At 43.5% G+C, this 16,082-nt stretch overlaps 1 protein-coding gene across 1 annotated transcript in view; it reads right to left on the minus strand.

Moving 5' to 3' along the window:
* Window positions 1–256: 256 nt before the first annotated feature.
* The window catches only part of GAREM1 (GRB2 associated regulator of MAPK1 subtype 1), a 99,626-nt gene continuing 83,800 nt past the window's right edge, over window positions 257–16,082 (minus strand). The window contains exons 4-6 of the mRNA XM_059474450.1: window positions 11,964–13,142; window positions 6,784–6,950; window positions 257–3,381 (exon numbers count right to left, since the gene is read on the minus strand). Of these exons, the coding sequence (XP_059330433.1) occupies window positions 2,469–3,381; window positions 6,784–6,950; window positions 11,964–13,142 (2,259 nt within the window). The 3' untranslated portion in view covers window positions 257–2,468. The remainder of the gene's footprint in view (window positions 3,382–6,783; window positions 6,951–11,963; window positions 13,143–16,082) is intronic.

Consider the following 16,082-nt stretch of genomic DNA (forward strand, 5'->3'; position numbering starts at 1 on the left):
ACAGGATCAGCTTCTGCAATCAATGCACATTTCTAGGCCTTTCTGTGAGCCACTTCTATTTTGGTTTATGCACATGGGATGTTAATGCAGCATGGTCATGAATGCAAATTCCACCAGTCTCTTTGCAAGAATAACCACCTCAAGCAGGTAAGCAGAGATAATAGAATAGGTATGAATCCACAGTGAAAGAAGACTACTTTCTCAGGGATGTTAATATTCTGGGGTTGTTATTGTGTTAATATTATCCAGATTGTAGTTTTGTTTTTTTTTTTTTTTTTTTTTTTTGAGATATTTTGGATTTTTTTACCTGGAATTAACAAGCTGAGCAAAACAAGGTACCTGACATTAAAGATTTGGCCCTTTCATATTTGAACACTCATTTGACACAGTGAGGTTTAAAAGGCAGTTGGTTTTGACTTGCATGTGGTCTACCAACAAGTATACACATCTAAACAGTATCTGAATTTGCTCTAGTCTTATTTGAAGCTAAAATATTTTAGAATGCTAATTAACAAGCATTTGGAGAAAAATATTGATCTGTTGCTTAAAGTCAATAGATTACAAAAAATAGGATTATAAACTCTTGGGGGATTTTCTACTGGGATATTTATTGGCTCTATAGTACCCACAACAACTGGGCTTTGCTTTCTAGGTGGGAACTGGTGGTTTGCATTACTGGAAGACAAATAATGCATCTTGGCTTCAGCATGGCAACATGACATGAAATGTGTCCCAACAACAGACAGCTCTATTTGCTAATAAATTCTCTTTAATGAGTCAATATGGTTGAGAAAACAGGCAACTCTAGCATTTTTGTCTCTGCTCTGTATTCTCTCTTGATGCTCCCAACTACATGCCCTACCAATGGAGATATTTTTTAACACATCAAAAAGGTAAGCAAGGCAGGTGATAGTGTTCTCTTGGCCAGGGCTCTGCTCAGCAGTAAGTGAAGGTGAAGTTCCTCTAGCATTCCTAGCTCTGAGGATCCTGAGCATGTGCACTGAGGAGGAAGGGATACCACAGACTGTTTCCTGAGGACCTCCACAAATCCAGTATATAAAGGCAGGGGGATCCTGGGGTTATTTAGACACATTTCAGAGAGCTCTATCAACTACAAGAAATCCACAAAGGATGATCAAAAGTTAATGCTACTCCTAGCCCTTTGAGCAGTTAAATTTGAGATGTCTCAGGGGGCAGAGTAATGCCCACTCACCATCTCTGTGCTCCCTTTTAACTGCTGCTTCCATGTGACATGTACTGCAGTGAGTTTTTGCAGCTGGGCAACTGAATTAGCACAGCCTTTGATGCTACACCCCTCCCACTTTGACACCCACATCGCCCTAGCCCACTGCAAACAAGTCAGGTGAACTGAAAAGATCACAGGCATTTCCTGTGGCACGGCCCAAAAGCTCCCTCAGCCCATTCTCAGCAGCATGCCATGCTCTGTTTCCGATCCCTCCCACCTTGCCAGCACTTCATTTCAAAGGCATGACACAGGAGCACTGTCACCTTCCCACACAGGTCTGACCACAGGAACAGGAGAGCAGACCAAGCACATTTTCAGACAATCAGAACAGCAGCAGAAGAAACACAAGGAGTTGTTACCTTTCACCACAGCAGGGCTCCTGCAAGGGCTGTGCTAGCAGGCTGCTGCAGCAGGCAGGATCTGCTGAGAAAAGAGCCTGTGCACTGAATTGCTTTTCCCATGAGAAAGCTGCACAACCAGAAGTCATGCTATTTACTCCAGTCATCCAACTACAAAAGCAACTTTTGAAATCTACAGGTCATAAACTTTTAATTGGCCAGGGCAGAGTGGCTCAGTAGAAAATCCCCCTTCTCCCTCCCCTCTGGGCAACGAGCTAAGCTTGACTCTTGGTTTAAAAACATTTAACTCTTTTTTGCTCAAAGTAACATGGAAAATGCATCCACGTTACAGATAATCAGGAAGATACTGTTAATAAAAATAATGCTGCAAGAATAGTGTATTAGTGGCACTTCACAGCAATTCATAACATTTTCAGATGTAGTGTCAAAACCAATGCTTTTGTATATCTGCAAGTCACAGCATGTTGCCAAATATTATGTGAACAGAAATAATCCTGTAAGAAATATTTTTTTTTGCAGTTAACACAAAACTGTAAACTGGATTGGTGTGTGTCTTTCAGCATCAAATCGTTCAGTAATAAATACGACTAAGTCTTAACAGACTATGGAGTCAAAGTTCCCTTAGTGTCCTGTTTTTAGCAGCTGTTGAATGTTCAGGGATGCACAAAGGCACACCTCTGCAGATTCTCTACCTTTATTATTGACATAGAAAAAAAAAGTCCATTCACCACTGAAAAATGTTTATCTGCATAGTAAGAATTTTTCTACTACTATTTACAAGAAGGATTTTTAGTGCAAAAAATCAGGAAGTGATGTATTAGCTCAAATGTATCAAGTACAGTTTCACTAAAAACTAGCCAGCATCACATCTTGGGCCGCCAGCCATTAATGAACTGTAATATTTTCTTAACCTGCAATTTGCTTAGCTTGAAGTCTTCTGATAGGATTTCTTCTGTAAGCTGAACCAATAAATTGCCATCAATCTTCTCTGTGACAAAAAATGATATGACATCTTCTGACAGACCAATAAACCTCAACGACTTAGACACTTCCTCTATGGAGAGTCCAGAAAGGTCTGTGGGTGGCTGCCAGGGAGAGCCATCCCCACAAGACCTTGGCGCTAACTGGAGGTGGAGGGGAGATGAGAAGGGGTAAGACACAGAGAACGTATCCTGCATGCCCTTTTTAGCCAGATACTGATCTTCCAAGACGGCTGGAGAGCCAGCTTTTGATTCCTCCTCGGCACCATCTATTTTCAGTGGCAAGGGACACATGTCTGTAACTGTCTTATCTTCGCTTGGCTTCGGTGCCCGAGGAGGTAAGGCAGGACACGAATGGCTCTGCTTTGTGTTGCTGACTCCCAGAGTTTTCTCATCAGTGCAGTCTAGAGAGTAACTTGCTGACTTTGGACAGCTGGAGATGGTGTTTGTGAGCTCTGTTGGAGTCAGCGGGGAGTACCCTGTTGGGAGCTCACATCCATCGAAGTCAAAAGTCAAAGGTGCTGGACAGTTTCTCTTTGGCGTACCTGGAGTCTTCTGTCTGGGGTAACTGTAGCTCCTGCTTGGATCAAGCAGGAAATCACTCCTATTCAGGCCTTCAGCAGTTCCTGAAAAATGGTTTGGCCAAGATAACCTTGAAGGCAGGGCTTCAGCTGAGGGGCTTCCCAAAGGCATTGTGCTGTCAGGCTCTTTGGATTCAGTTTTCATCATGTTACATGGGTAGCAGGAAACAGGTGTGCTCTCAGTCAGGTTGGTGTTGTCGCTCTCTGTGACATTACTTAAAGAACAAAGCAGAAAGGATGTCATTAGTAAGAAAAAAATTGGCATTTCGATGAACTCATAAATCTAATAGAAGGTGACCACCACAAGGAAAGAATCTTCTTTCCTCCAGCAGAACTTTTCACATTTGAATTAACATGCTTGAATTAATGTATTGACAGTTCCTTCACCCATTCTTACAAGCCTGACAAGATGCTGATATACCCAAAAGCCCCATGTCTTGTTTTTCAAACTCATAAAAAAGTTGATGCCTCAATTCAGTTCTGTGTCATCTCACAAATACTCAGTTTTTCACTGTTGAATTTCTGAGGGACACCACCATGGATAACAAACACTCTCACATACACCAGAAAGATGTTCTAATCCAGCACTTCTCTATATTTATACCACAGATGTGTCATGGTATGCAAAAGCTCATATGAGGGCAGGTCAGCACTGCCCTAGGCCATGTGAACCAGTGCAGAGTACAGAGACATGGAGTGAGTCAATGCTCATGGCCAAAGGAAGAGTTTTAGCTGGAAGGATAAGCAGACCTGGCTGGATGTGCTGAAGGATCAGGCTTTAAGCTTACCCAGAGTAACTTGTTGGTGTGTCTGGATCTTTCAAAAGCTTTGATGTTAAACACTTGCTCTTCAAAGGCACCTAAAGAAAGTTACCCTTGATCCACTTCTAGGTGGTGAACTAAGCTCAGCCTGTCCAAGGGAGCTGATGGTTTATATCCAAGTGTCCCCAAGAAATGGAGATGACAACAAAAGCACACAATCTGTTATCAAAAGCAAATGTTTGCTGATTTTATGCCACCTTCTACAAGAAAATCTGAAAGATCTGTGCTGATCTTTGGAATTTTAGCCAACTAAACCAGAACACTGGAAAAACAATTAGCGGACTTATAAAATCCTTACTCAACACAACAGAGAGAAACCAACAGCTGAAAAAAATTGCTTTAATGACTTGTCTCTCTCTCCTGAAAACTAACTACTCAAGTAAAAACTCAGTAGTCACCCCATGACAGCTCAGTGAACACTGCTTGAGAATTGATCAAGCTATCAAAATGGATCAATAGAGCTATCAAAAAAACAGCACAGTTTTCAATGGATTGACACAAAATTACTTCCTTGTGTGCTTACAGTGGATCAGAGAGGCCAATCTGGACTTGCCCAGATCAAATACAAAGTGCAGATGTGTAAAAACAGTCCTAATCTACATCACTGGAAAATATCTGTCCCAACAAATACTGTTTTCCCTCTTTCTAACCATCTCTCAGTCTCCATTCTGTGCCTTCCAAACTTTTCCTCTGTTTATGTCACTAATACAAGTCTGATAGGTAAAGCAGCTGGATGTTTTCAATATGAGACATGGAGTTTTGCCCCCTCAACAGGCATACACCATCAACTAGTTATTTCTGGCTGCTTAAAGGCCAACTGGTGTATTGCACACAGTGCAAATCATTTTTCACAAACCAAGCCATCAAGCTGAGACAATAGTCAGTGAGGTGTTGTAAACAACAAACAATGCAGAGCAATTAAATTGATTGATCTCGTTTCTGTTCTCTAATTCCATACTAGAACTGGAACATTTATTGAGTTCAAAGATTAATGGAATTTCTGAAAACATTTTAACACTTTCAAAGTGCTTCCTTATTTGGCCTCCACTAAAATGAACTGCCTGGGACTCAGAGTGAAAGGATGCAAGACAAGCCTCAAATACAGCTGAAGTCAGGTATCAGGCATTTTTAGAGACAGATAAGGACAAATCATACTGACTTAGTTTCTGTTTAAAATGCTGTCTGCAACCCTTCATGATCCAGAAAACAAGTTTATTGATATAAATGGCAAAGCAATCTGGTTAATCTGCACAATAGCAATTTTCTAGTAGCTTCCTCTGCAACACCAGGTCAGCTCTACAAAAATGGAGACACCTGGTCTGGACCCAGCTGGAGATGAATTTCATGCAAATACTGTGAAAGTCAAGGCTTTCTTTTCATAGAATCACAGGATTATTTAGGTTGGAAAAGACCTCTAAGATCATCAATCCAACCCTTAATCCAGCACTGCCAAGTACACACTAAACCATGTCCCCAGGTGACACATCTACACTTTTTTTGAACACTTCCAGTGACTTCAACACTTCCCTGAGCAGCCTGGTCTAATGCTTGACAGCCCTTTCCATGAAGAAATTTTTCCTAACATCCAATCTAAACCTCCCCTGGTGCAACTTGAGGCCTTTTTTCCTCATTTTATTGCTTGTTAGTTGGGAGAAAAGACTGACCCCCATTTCACTGTAACTTTCTGCATTCCTGAGAAACTTCACTTCTGTTTTCCTAGTTTTTTGAAAGGCAGATGTATTCTTTGCTACAAAGAGAGAAAGCAGCATTTGGTGGGCCCCTAAAGCTGGGAGGTCTTGTGTTCAGCCTCCTGTGGAGTAGACCTTGACAGAACTACCCAACAGGCTTTCATAAAATAAGCAAGCAGCCTTGATTTAGAGTGATCATTGCCAGATCCACAACACTAAGCTGCAAATGTGCAGTACGACTTAGTAAGGCAATTTCAGCCTAAGTTATTATTCCAACTGCATCCAGGCTGAAATTAATTCAGTGATTTTTTGGATGAATTTATAATATCCACACAGGTTGCATTGTGTCATTGAAGGGGTACCAAAAATAATGGCAAGAAGACATCCAAGGCAAAAAGGAGGTGAGGCTTCAGAAGATGAATATACTTTCTAAAGCTGAAGGAAAGACACTGTACCACTAAGAAAAGCTGTGCAGCCACATAATTCAGAATTTACTGTCAACTTTCATCAAGCCTGGGTGGATTATCTGGACTGTGGGTTGGGTTTGTGCTGAAGTGTGTTTGATGTGGAAGCTGTATGGCCTCCCTCTGCTACACCTCACTTAGCACTCGGTGTCTGCTGGTCTTTCTGTCCTCCATCACATCCACCCTGTAGGTGTCCATGCAGTTAGCACAACACATTTCTGCATTACCCCACTCTTTCTGTGTCCCTGATTATCAGAGCTGGCTGCACTGCGTGCAGCACTGAAATCCCACCCAAAAACTAGCTTTGAGGTGGTCTGGTTTGAAGATTCAAACCTTTCAAGAAACATGCAGAACTACACATGATCTCTTAACTAGACAGCCTATGTCACCTACAAGTGATATTACCTCTAGCAGTGCATGCAGGTGTTTAGTATAAACTGCTATGTCCTATCTAGTAAAATATAGTTTTGGCTGGAGCTTTCTTTCCTTTTCAATCTTTAATAACAACTTGACAGTTAAGCCTGTTTTACTGCAAGTCTGACACCGCGCTGTGCCTTAGAAACAAGTGCCTTCGAAAAGAACACTGCTAAATTTAACTTTCTCAGAAAGTGCTAGCACGGTGCTCCCACAGCTCAACCACATACATGTTGTGCAGTCCTGAAGAGTAGTAGGACAGAGTGGGGCTGGGAGAGCGGGTCTGCTGTCGGGCAGGCTTCGCTGTGCGAGGAGGGATGGAAGGGCTGGTGGAGGACGGCTTTGAGCTCCGTGGCGGCACCGGGGGAGCGTTGAGGAGCCTGCATTCCTCTTTCACCTGCACAAAAGAAGAACATGTAAGCAAGCAAGAAAATCTGGGCAACAGCAGCCTCAACCAGATGAAGCACATCTGGTTCTGCCTTATTCTTTGAAAGGAAATAATTAAATAGGGAGGAGAAGGGAGAAATGAAAAAGTATATACGTTCGCAACAGTGTGTATCTGTCAAGGAAGTCCAAAAGAACGCTTTGCCACTGGTAGAACTACCAGCAATCTTTTTTAGGGCACATTTCAGCAGTTTGATAGCCACTCTTTCAAAAAGTAGCAACAATGAAACCGTGTAAAAGAACCTTCCAGTAACACATAAAATCAGACAGACTGTTCCTGACATTATACATTCTGTAAGGAGCAATTCATTACACCTAAACTTCATCATTACACCTAAACTTCATTAGTGTTGCTTACTTAGATGTAACAAACCAAGCTTATGTAATGAAAATATCTCAATGTTTGATGTTTCCTGACTTACTTCACCAGTGACAGTCAGTCATCCAACTCTAAGATGATTCCCAGACTCCCTCCCTCAGGAATAGTACATTCATCTAATATTTACCAGCTTCTGGGTTCAAACTAGGAGCTTCAGTCCATCTGTAGCTGCCAAAGCAGTGCAGGATAAGGCTGTCCAAAATGTCCAAGTGGAAAGGTGTACACCCAGCTGACAGGTCTGCTCTGTGCAGCCAGACAACCTCACAGCTTAAAATACACAGCTGTAGCACTATCACCTGAAACTTACTGTGGTGTGCCTGTGTAGGAGCAAAATGTCAGGATCCATCCCCATAAAAAATATGATGGAATTAAGGACTTAATCTCATCAGGACATATTTGGGAGAGCAACTTTATTTAGTAGGGCTAGAGGTGAGAAGGCTGCTGAGAATTCGGCTGCCAGGCAGGATTTTTAACGATTCACCACCTGCCCCTGGGCAGGAGGAGACCTCTATGTTCTCCTTGTCTGAAACAGTCTTAGATGCATCAGAAAAAAAGAAATTATTTTTGTGTTTGAAAGCTGAAGTTTATTTTTAAATTTTACAACAATGCAGAGCTAAAAGTTATCTTAGCAGTTCTGCAACACATAATTAGCAATTAAAGTGATTTAATTTATTTAAAACAAAATAAATGTGGAACCTTTTGCAATCCACTTCAGTGCTTTCAAAATGCAACAACACATTTAGTACTTCAGTGAAATGGAAAACTGGGGACTAGGACATTGTAGTACATTTTTTCCCTAATTCAAAACAAGTCAAAATTACAGGAAATGCCCGTCAGCATAAAACACTGAAATAAATCTTGTTCTAAGGGATCTTATTTGCTCTTTCAAGGAAAGGGGAAAAAATGAATCAATTTTATTCATGTTTGTTATTGAATTCAGGCATAAAATTCTTCAACTGAAGACTTTTTCTCCCCCTAAGTCAGAATAGGCAAAGTTAATAGTGAATGCTATTGAATATATATATCCATGGGGTTGGAGAGACCATTCAGGGGAGCTCTTGGAGCACAGCAGATGGTCAAAGGCTTAAAGCTTTTCTTTCCTGGAAGACTGAGGAATTCAAAGGTGCTGGCATAACAAACTATGCCAAACTCCCTTGCTTGACCCAGATTGCAGATGAGAATGAAGCCATAAATAATACCTGTGTGCAGTCCCAATTGGTCCCTGTCACAAAATCACAATTACAGCTGCCACATACAGCCCCCAGGAAAGCCAGCAGAGGAATAAAAAGGAGAGATTTTGCAGATTATTAATAACTGACAAGAGCAAGGGGAAGCTTCAGGAAAGCCATGCTCACTAGGTCCAAGAGAATGGCAATGAAATAAATGCAGGAGATGAGTGGAACAGCCACGGTGTGACAGGACAATGACCTCGATGGCTGCTGCTCTTAGCTGGAAATACTCTTTACCCTGGAAGCACTAAATGTCACATGGCTGTCAGGTACAGATAAAAAACACTTACACTGCACAACCTGAAACTTGTATTTGACATTGAGCTCTCTCATGCTCCAACCCTCCTACCCGTGACCGAGGGATGGTGACCTGTTTCCATGAGGTGCGTGAGGTGCTACGTTGATTTTAAGACCTCTGCTCCTTTTCCTTGCTGCCAGCCCAAGCCCTGCCAGCAGCACCTGGGCCCTGGGGTGCCACTGCTGAATGTGGGCATCACAGGTGCCCACTGCAGTGACCAGCTCTGAGGCTGCCTGGATAAAAGCTGCCTGTCACCAGCCTGTCTGTGAGTGTAACACAGAGCAGTTCCACACTCCTCGCCCGCAGGAGCCCGAGCTTCCGGCGCTCTCCATTAGGGATGTGCTTTGTATCAATCAGGAAAACAGCTTCTGATCTTATGCAAATTAGTGTTTGGGGAATGAAGAAATCAGTAATTTACAGGCCTTAATTCAGAGGTTATTCCCCCCTACTCTGCCTTCTGCCTGCATGCTACTTTTATTTTCTGAAAGGTATTTAGAAAATACACATAATGTATCACAATGCTTCATCCTGCTGGAGAGAAGAAAACCAGAACAGCTTCTGAAATACCCACATGTCCTTTCCCATCCTGCAAACAGCTCCTGGACACACATTTTAAATTTAGTGCAAAAATACAATTGCCAGCCAACCTTTACACAGAAATGCTATGGAATATCATTCTAGAGGGAGTGATGACTAAACCAGCAGCTCCTGAGATCTACTTACTCTATAAATACCTACATGGAAACCCTGCAAACATCTCCTCAGCCCCAGCCCACAGATGAATTCTGTAGGTCACTGATACTCCAAAGCTGTTCCAGGAAGCCATAAAAGCAAGTCTAAATTATTATAATCCATGAAAATGTAGGTTTTTAGTTTTGTTTTATTTTTAACGGGGTTACACCCCCTGCCCACCTCTAAATTTCAGCTAATATCTTCAGCAGAAGTTATTTCTCCAAAATGGCTAGAAAGCTACGCTGACATTGCTGACAGCACTCACACATTACCTCAGTAATGTAAGACACACATGACAAAATTGCACATTTTCCAAAATAACACTAAAGTGTCTATCAGAGTGACACTTGGGATATGCATCTACCCCAAGTGTCACCCTGCTGTCTCCAGAAGGGACTCATGGGGATTCCCCAGGTATGAGGGTCCACAATGATGCTCTGCAGGTGCTCCACAGCTCTCCCAGTGCCCACAGCTCAGGGGTGAGACCCTCATGTCGCAGGCATGCCACAAGGGCTGCAGGGACAGCCTTCCTCCCCCACCACCCACCCCCAACACTGCAGCACTCCTCTGACCCTGTGCAGAAGCAGTTCAGCTCACACAAATCAGCAGGAAACGAATCATTTTCCAGATCCAGACCTGGCCGCCTGCCCAGGCACAGGAGTGCCAGAGCCAGCACAAAAGGGAAGCCAGGACGATGTGTCTGGGAAAGGAGGAGGAGGAGGAGGTGGAGGAGGGCGGGACCAGCCCCACTCCAGTTAACGCCAGTGTAGGCTGCCAGGGAGCCTCACCTCCACATGGTGCTGCTGGGCACTTGTCCAAGAGTCTGGACAAAGTGTCAGTGCATACCTGACCTCAGAGGCAAGGAAGTGCTCTTGGGTTCCTGCACTTAACACTGCACATAAACACTTTGCTGAGAAGACACAATGTCTTGCCTTCCCTGGCGGCTCTAGCTCCTGCATTTGCTTTTTGGGGAAGTTTTGGTGGCACAGTCCAAGGGCTGTAGCTGGGCATTTTGTGCCTGCCTGGTGTCCTCCTCCTCTCTCCTCTCTGCACCTCCCCAGGCACTGCAGAGCCTGGCCAGGGGCATCTCCACAGAAATCCACTGCAGCATGAATGAACGCATCTTAGCTTTCAACCAGGCTGTGACCCGACTCATGAGGGCAAGGCTACAGCCAATGCTACTGGACTGTTAGATGGCAATAGGAAAGGTATGGGATCATCATGTTTTGCTGCAGCTTGGTCTCAAATTATTCTTAATTTACTGTACAGCCATGCTCTTGAAATCACTATAAGACTTGCAAGTGGAATGGTATTTTTTTAATTCCAGAAAAACCCTTGCAAAACAAATTTGTTAAATAATGATATACATCAAGATTCACGTGATATATGTATCACTGACATTTTGCTAAAGACTCCTAGACACTCTTTCCTGCAGGAATCTTCTTCCTTACTTTCTTTTCTTTTTTTTTTTTTTCTTAAATAATGCTTAGGATTATATCAAGACTCCAGATAATGAGTGGATTCTCCAGCCAGCCTGCAAAAGGTCCTGTTGATAAAATACATTTGCATTTTTCCCTCCTAAGTCTCCATGACATTTCAGGTTTGGAGAAGTGATTTCTTCCATGAGTTTTCATTAAAGACCTTAGGCCAGGAAACATGGTCTGTTTACAACTGAGTCCTCTAAAAGGCTCATTTATCAATTCTGCAGAGCTCCTATTTAAACATATTTTCTTTCAATAAGCAGTACAGAGCAATTAGTTCAGGTCTAGTTTGATAAAGTTTCCTTGGGGACAATGACACAGTGTTCTTCAAAATTTGCTACAGGGTCACAATAGAGAAGACAATTTCTCCTTAAAATCTGTAAAAATTCTAGCTGTTCTCATTATCAGAGCCTGTTAATTGAAGACACACTAAAGCAATCTGAGGCACTGCCAAGCGGGTCATGCCCTATACACTCTGGCCACAGAAGATATGAGAAAACATAGAGGTGACATGGAGAGATGATGTGGAAAGCAAGAGAATGAAGTGACTCAGCAATTCTTAGACCTTGTTTGTGTGAGGAAGAAACCCAAAATAAATATCATCTGAAAGTATCAGGATTAAGCTATTAGATCAGTAATATTAAATATACTCCTCTGATTTTTAAGACATGACTTACACACAGTAGGAAACTAGCTGAAGTGGCACATCTTGCCAAGTCTGACTGTTCCCTTGCCCTGTATGTGCCCTTCCCCCCTCCACCAAGTATTCCCTAAAAAGATCTGCATGCAGACGCTTCACCACCTAAAAAAGGAAACAAGCAAACAAACATAAATAACCCTGACTTACTGCTTCTGATTTGGGAGGCACTGGAGGTGGAGGTAGGGAAACATCTGAAGACTTTGTGGTTGTTCCGATAGTTGCAGGCACAGGAAGAGGCGCGGTGCCACACTTTGATCGGAAGGATCCTCTGTAGTTGTCACACTTGCTCTTCTCACTTAGCGAGCACGAGAGAGGCTGATCACCACCCTTTCCAGACCCTTGGTCCAACCAGAGCTCTTCGTAAGGAAGCTCCGGTTTCGTGGGCAGAAACATGGATTCTTCGCTAACTTCAGGGAAAAGGTAATCACTGCCACTGTCCCCGGACTCCTGGTACTGAAGAGCGTCGTGAGAGAACAGGGCCCACTCGTTACACAAGTCCCTGCAGCCGTGGAGGTTCACCTCGCTGTTCCCATGCAGGTTGTTGCCGTAGACGCAGACGGAGAGCCGGTGGAAGGACTGCGTGAGCTCGTCCCGTGCGTAGCTGAGGGAGCTGGGCACGTGGCTGTGCCCCGCGCACCGGCTCTTCTTCGGGCTCTTGCAGTCGTCGTTCCAGTCAGTCTTCACATCCCGCACGGCACGCGAGTACTCGTCTATGTCAAACTGCTCCTGGCATATGTTAAACCAGTGCTGGATGAGGGGCTCGTGCCACAGCTCCCCCTTCACCACGCTATCGGGTAGAATAAATTTCGGAAGTGTCAAGTGCAAGGGAAAATGCATGGGAATGATTTTGTTTCCACGAAGCACGCAGCAAACTACCACAGTCTTGGTCTGAATGTTGACAAACTTGTACCTGTGCCCCTCACGGATGAAATGCAGGTCATAAGGGTTTCTTGGTGTAGGACTTGGCACAGTCACGTTCACAGGCAGCCTGGTTTTTTCTACTATATTGCGAATTGTGTGCTCGCCTTCCTGCATCTGCACCTCCAGCGGGCTGCGGGTGCTGAACTTGCCCTTACACTGGAAAGGGAGACTGATGCTCTCGTTGGTTCTGTGGTTCATGCAGATGAGGCAGGGCATTTTGCCTCTGCCTAGCTTACTAATTGAATTAAGCTTCCCGATTTTTTTGAAGATGGTGTTGAGCCGTGACTTCTCCTTAGAAGATTTTGCATAAAGGATTTCTGCTTGCCCCATTAAAGTGAGCTCATCCCCAGTACTAAGGGTAATGTTGTAAACTTCAGTGTCTTCATTGCATTCACCTGAAGCAACCTGCAAAATAATAATAAAAAATTTGGTCTTCCTCCAATGAAGACAATACTTCAAATCACATCAAATCTCTTGAGACTGAACTTATAAGACTATGTATTGGAAAACATTAAAGTAACTTTATTTGAACAGCTGACCGGTCAAGTGCAAGGTGTTTAAGCTGAAGTAACCTTTCAAAATTGTTCAGCTCATTCCTGCATCTTACTTGAGAGGAAAGAGCCACCTGAAACTTGAGAACAAACATAACCAGAACCAGAAAGGGCAAATCCACATATCCCAGCAGTTCAAATAGCCACTTGTGTCATTCAGCTATGACAGACCATGTCTGGATTCCCTTGGGTATCTTTTCCCACCTTTGTTTTTGCTGTTTGTTAGAATGTATTTGCCAGGCTCTTGAGGAAAACAAACGTCTTTCACCATCATCAGCTCCCTGGGGAGCAGAAAAGGTGATCTCATCATTACAGATGAAGCATATCCCTTTGATATAATTTTTTCCAGGCTAGGGGGAATGACAGATGACATCTATTCCATGAAGGAGAAATCAAGAATATCAGTCTATCCCATATGCCTACCTCCCCCCCTGCTTTGCTCTCCTAGTCATAGACTTCCTTCCTCATTTTTTGATCATAATTGCAATTTAAGAGATTAAACAACATATGCACAGCCATGTGTGAGCGTTTCTAGTGTGGAAATTGTACCAGGAAAAAACCCCCAACAAAACAGATGTCCAAGGCTCATTTGCTTCTGAAGTTATTTCCCTACGACTGAAATAACTCTTTATAGACAAGATGGCTCTGCCTCATATTTGAGTGGTTTAATGTGAAAAGCCCTTTTCAGGGACCTAACAGAACCCACCCAATTCTTTGGTAGCAGCAGATCCCTACTCACAAATGAAAGTGCACCAGATAAACACTACTGGTCTGTTATAGACCATTTTATTTGCATTTTATTTGAGAAACTGAACCTACTAAAGAAATTGCCAATGAAAACATATGCTAAAATTGTATATCCCTTCCTCACCTCCAAAATCCCTAAAGACTTCATGGACTTGAGTGAAGTTCAAACTCCAAGCTTCAAAGCCTGGTATCATCACACAACTGCACGAAATCAAAGCTGTAATTCCAGTAAGTCAATAACTGACAAGCGCAGTGAATAATGCTTCCTCTTCTAAGACATGACCTGCAATCCCTCTGTATTTGCAGAGCTGTGATTATTTTCTGCAAGCCAGAATTGCAGTTGCACAGGCAGCTCGGGTGAGGTGCGCCGCCTTAGCACTTCAGGCTCGGGGCTTCCGGAGAGGAAGTCATTCAAACTCTGAATTATCTAAACAAACACTAATTGGTCTAATCCAGGAAACCACTAGGGTTTATGGTACGTAATACTCACTCACAGTTTGCACCAGTGGCCTGGCAGCATTTGAAACACCCTGACATGAAATGAAAGCACTGGAAGTTCTTTTGATGATAAGGCCCATGTGACATTCATTGCTGGTTTCTCCTCACACTGTCACAGATCACTGCACTGGAGCTGCAGCCACACAGCCCTGCCTTTGAGGGGCTGATAGGGGCTGAGGACACACAGGGCTCTGTGCCTGTACCATGCCATCTCCCCGTTCTCTTTCTGAGAGGGTATTTTCTGTAAGAATACTGGTTTCTAGAATCAACAAGTCCCCACAAATGGCTGCTTTGACAATGCCAGCTATATTGTTGGACTTTTCACTTGATGCTGCACCATCACAGCTTTTCTTTACTACTTGTGGGACACTGTCTGGAGCAAGGGAGGTGTCACAACCTGCAGCTGTGGGAGCCCCTCCTTGGCCAACTTACAGTTCCCTGGTGATTCCCAAACAAACAAGACACTGCAGGAGGAAATGGTGGGTCAGAGTGGAACCACAGAGGTAACTAAATGGCTGAGCTTTACAATGAGGGTCTTATGGAGCAGCTACTTATTGATGCCATCCTCTTCAACCAGCCAAACAGCAAATGGGCTTTTAGAGTCAACTGACATGTTTAAAGACAAAATTATTTTCAATTAAAAACATTGCAAAACATTTTTTTCATTGTTTAAAAAATACAGTCACAGGATCATTGCAGGTGAAATAAGGCTGAATTTAACCCTCAATCTGTGTACAGATGGGGGAACGAGATACAGGAGAGCAGCAGAGTAGAAAGGGACCTGGGATGATGGCAAGTTGAACATGAGTCAGCAGTGCTCTGGCAGCCAGGAGAGACAGCTGTGTTCTGGGGTGCATCAGGCACAGCACTGCCAGCATCAGGCAAGGGAGGGGATTGTCCTGCTCTGCTCTGCTCTGCGGCGGCCTCACCTTAGTGCTGGGGGCAGTTTTGGGTGCCACAATGTAAAAAAGACATGAAGCTCTTAGAGAGCATCCAAAAGAGGATGGTGAAGGGCTTTGAGGAGAAGCCGTATGAGGAATAGCTGAGGTCACTTGGTCTGCTCATCCTGGAGAAGAGGAGACTGAGGGGAGACCTCACTGCAGTTACAACTTCATCATGAGGGAAAGAACAGGGGCAGACACTGATTTCTTCTCTGTGTGACAGGAGTCAAGGCCTGAAGTTGTGTCAGGGGAGGTTTAGGTTGGATATCAGGAAAAGGCTTTTCACCCAGAGGGTGGTTGGACATAGGAACAGGCTCTCCAGGGAAGCGGTCACAGCATCAAGCCTGACAAAAGTTCAAGAAGCATTTGGACAGTGCTCTCAGGCACATGGTGCAATTCTTGGGGTGTCCTGTGCAAGGCAAAGAGTTGGATTTTATTTTCCTCATGGGCCCCTTCCAACTCAGTATATTCTATGATATTCTATGAAAAGAAAGATGATGCCATAGTTCTAGTTTAGCACGCTAAGAAAAACACTGTTCTGCATTCTTTCTTCTAAACAAAAATATAAAGTGTCACTTGCTGCTCAAAATTATAATAAAAACCAAAAA

Source organism: Ammospiza nelsoni, chromosome 1, assembly GCF_027579445.1.
Source record: "Ammospiza nelsoni isolate bAmmNel1 chromosome 1, bAmmNel1.pri, whole genome shotgun sequence".
NCBI classification, from domain to species: domain Eukaryota; kingdom Metazoa; phylum Chordata; class Aves; order Passeriformes; family Passerellidae; genus Ammospiza; species Ammospiza nelsoni.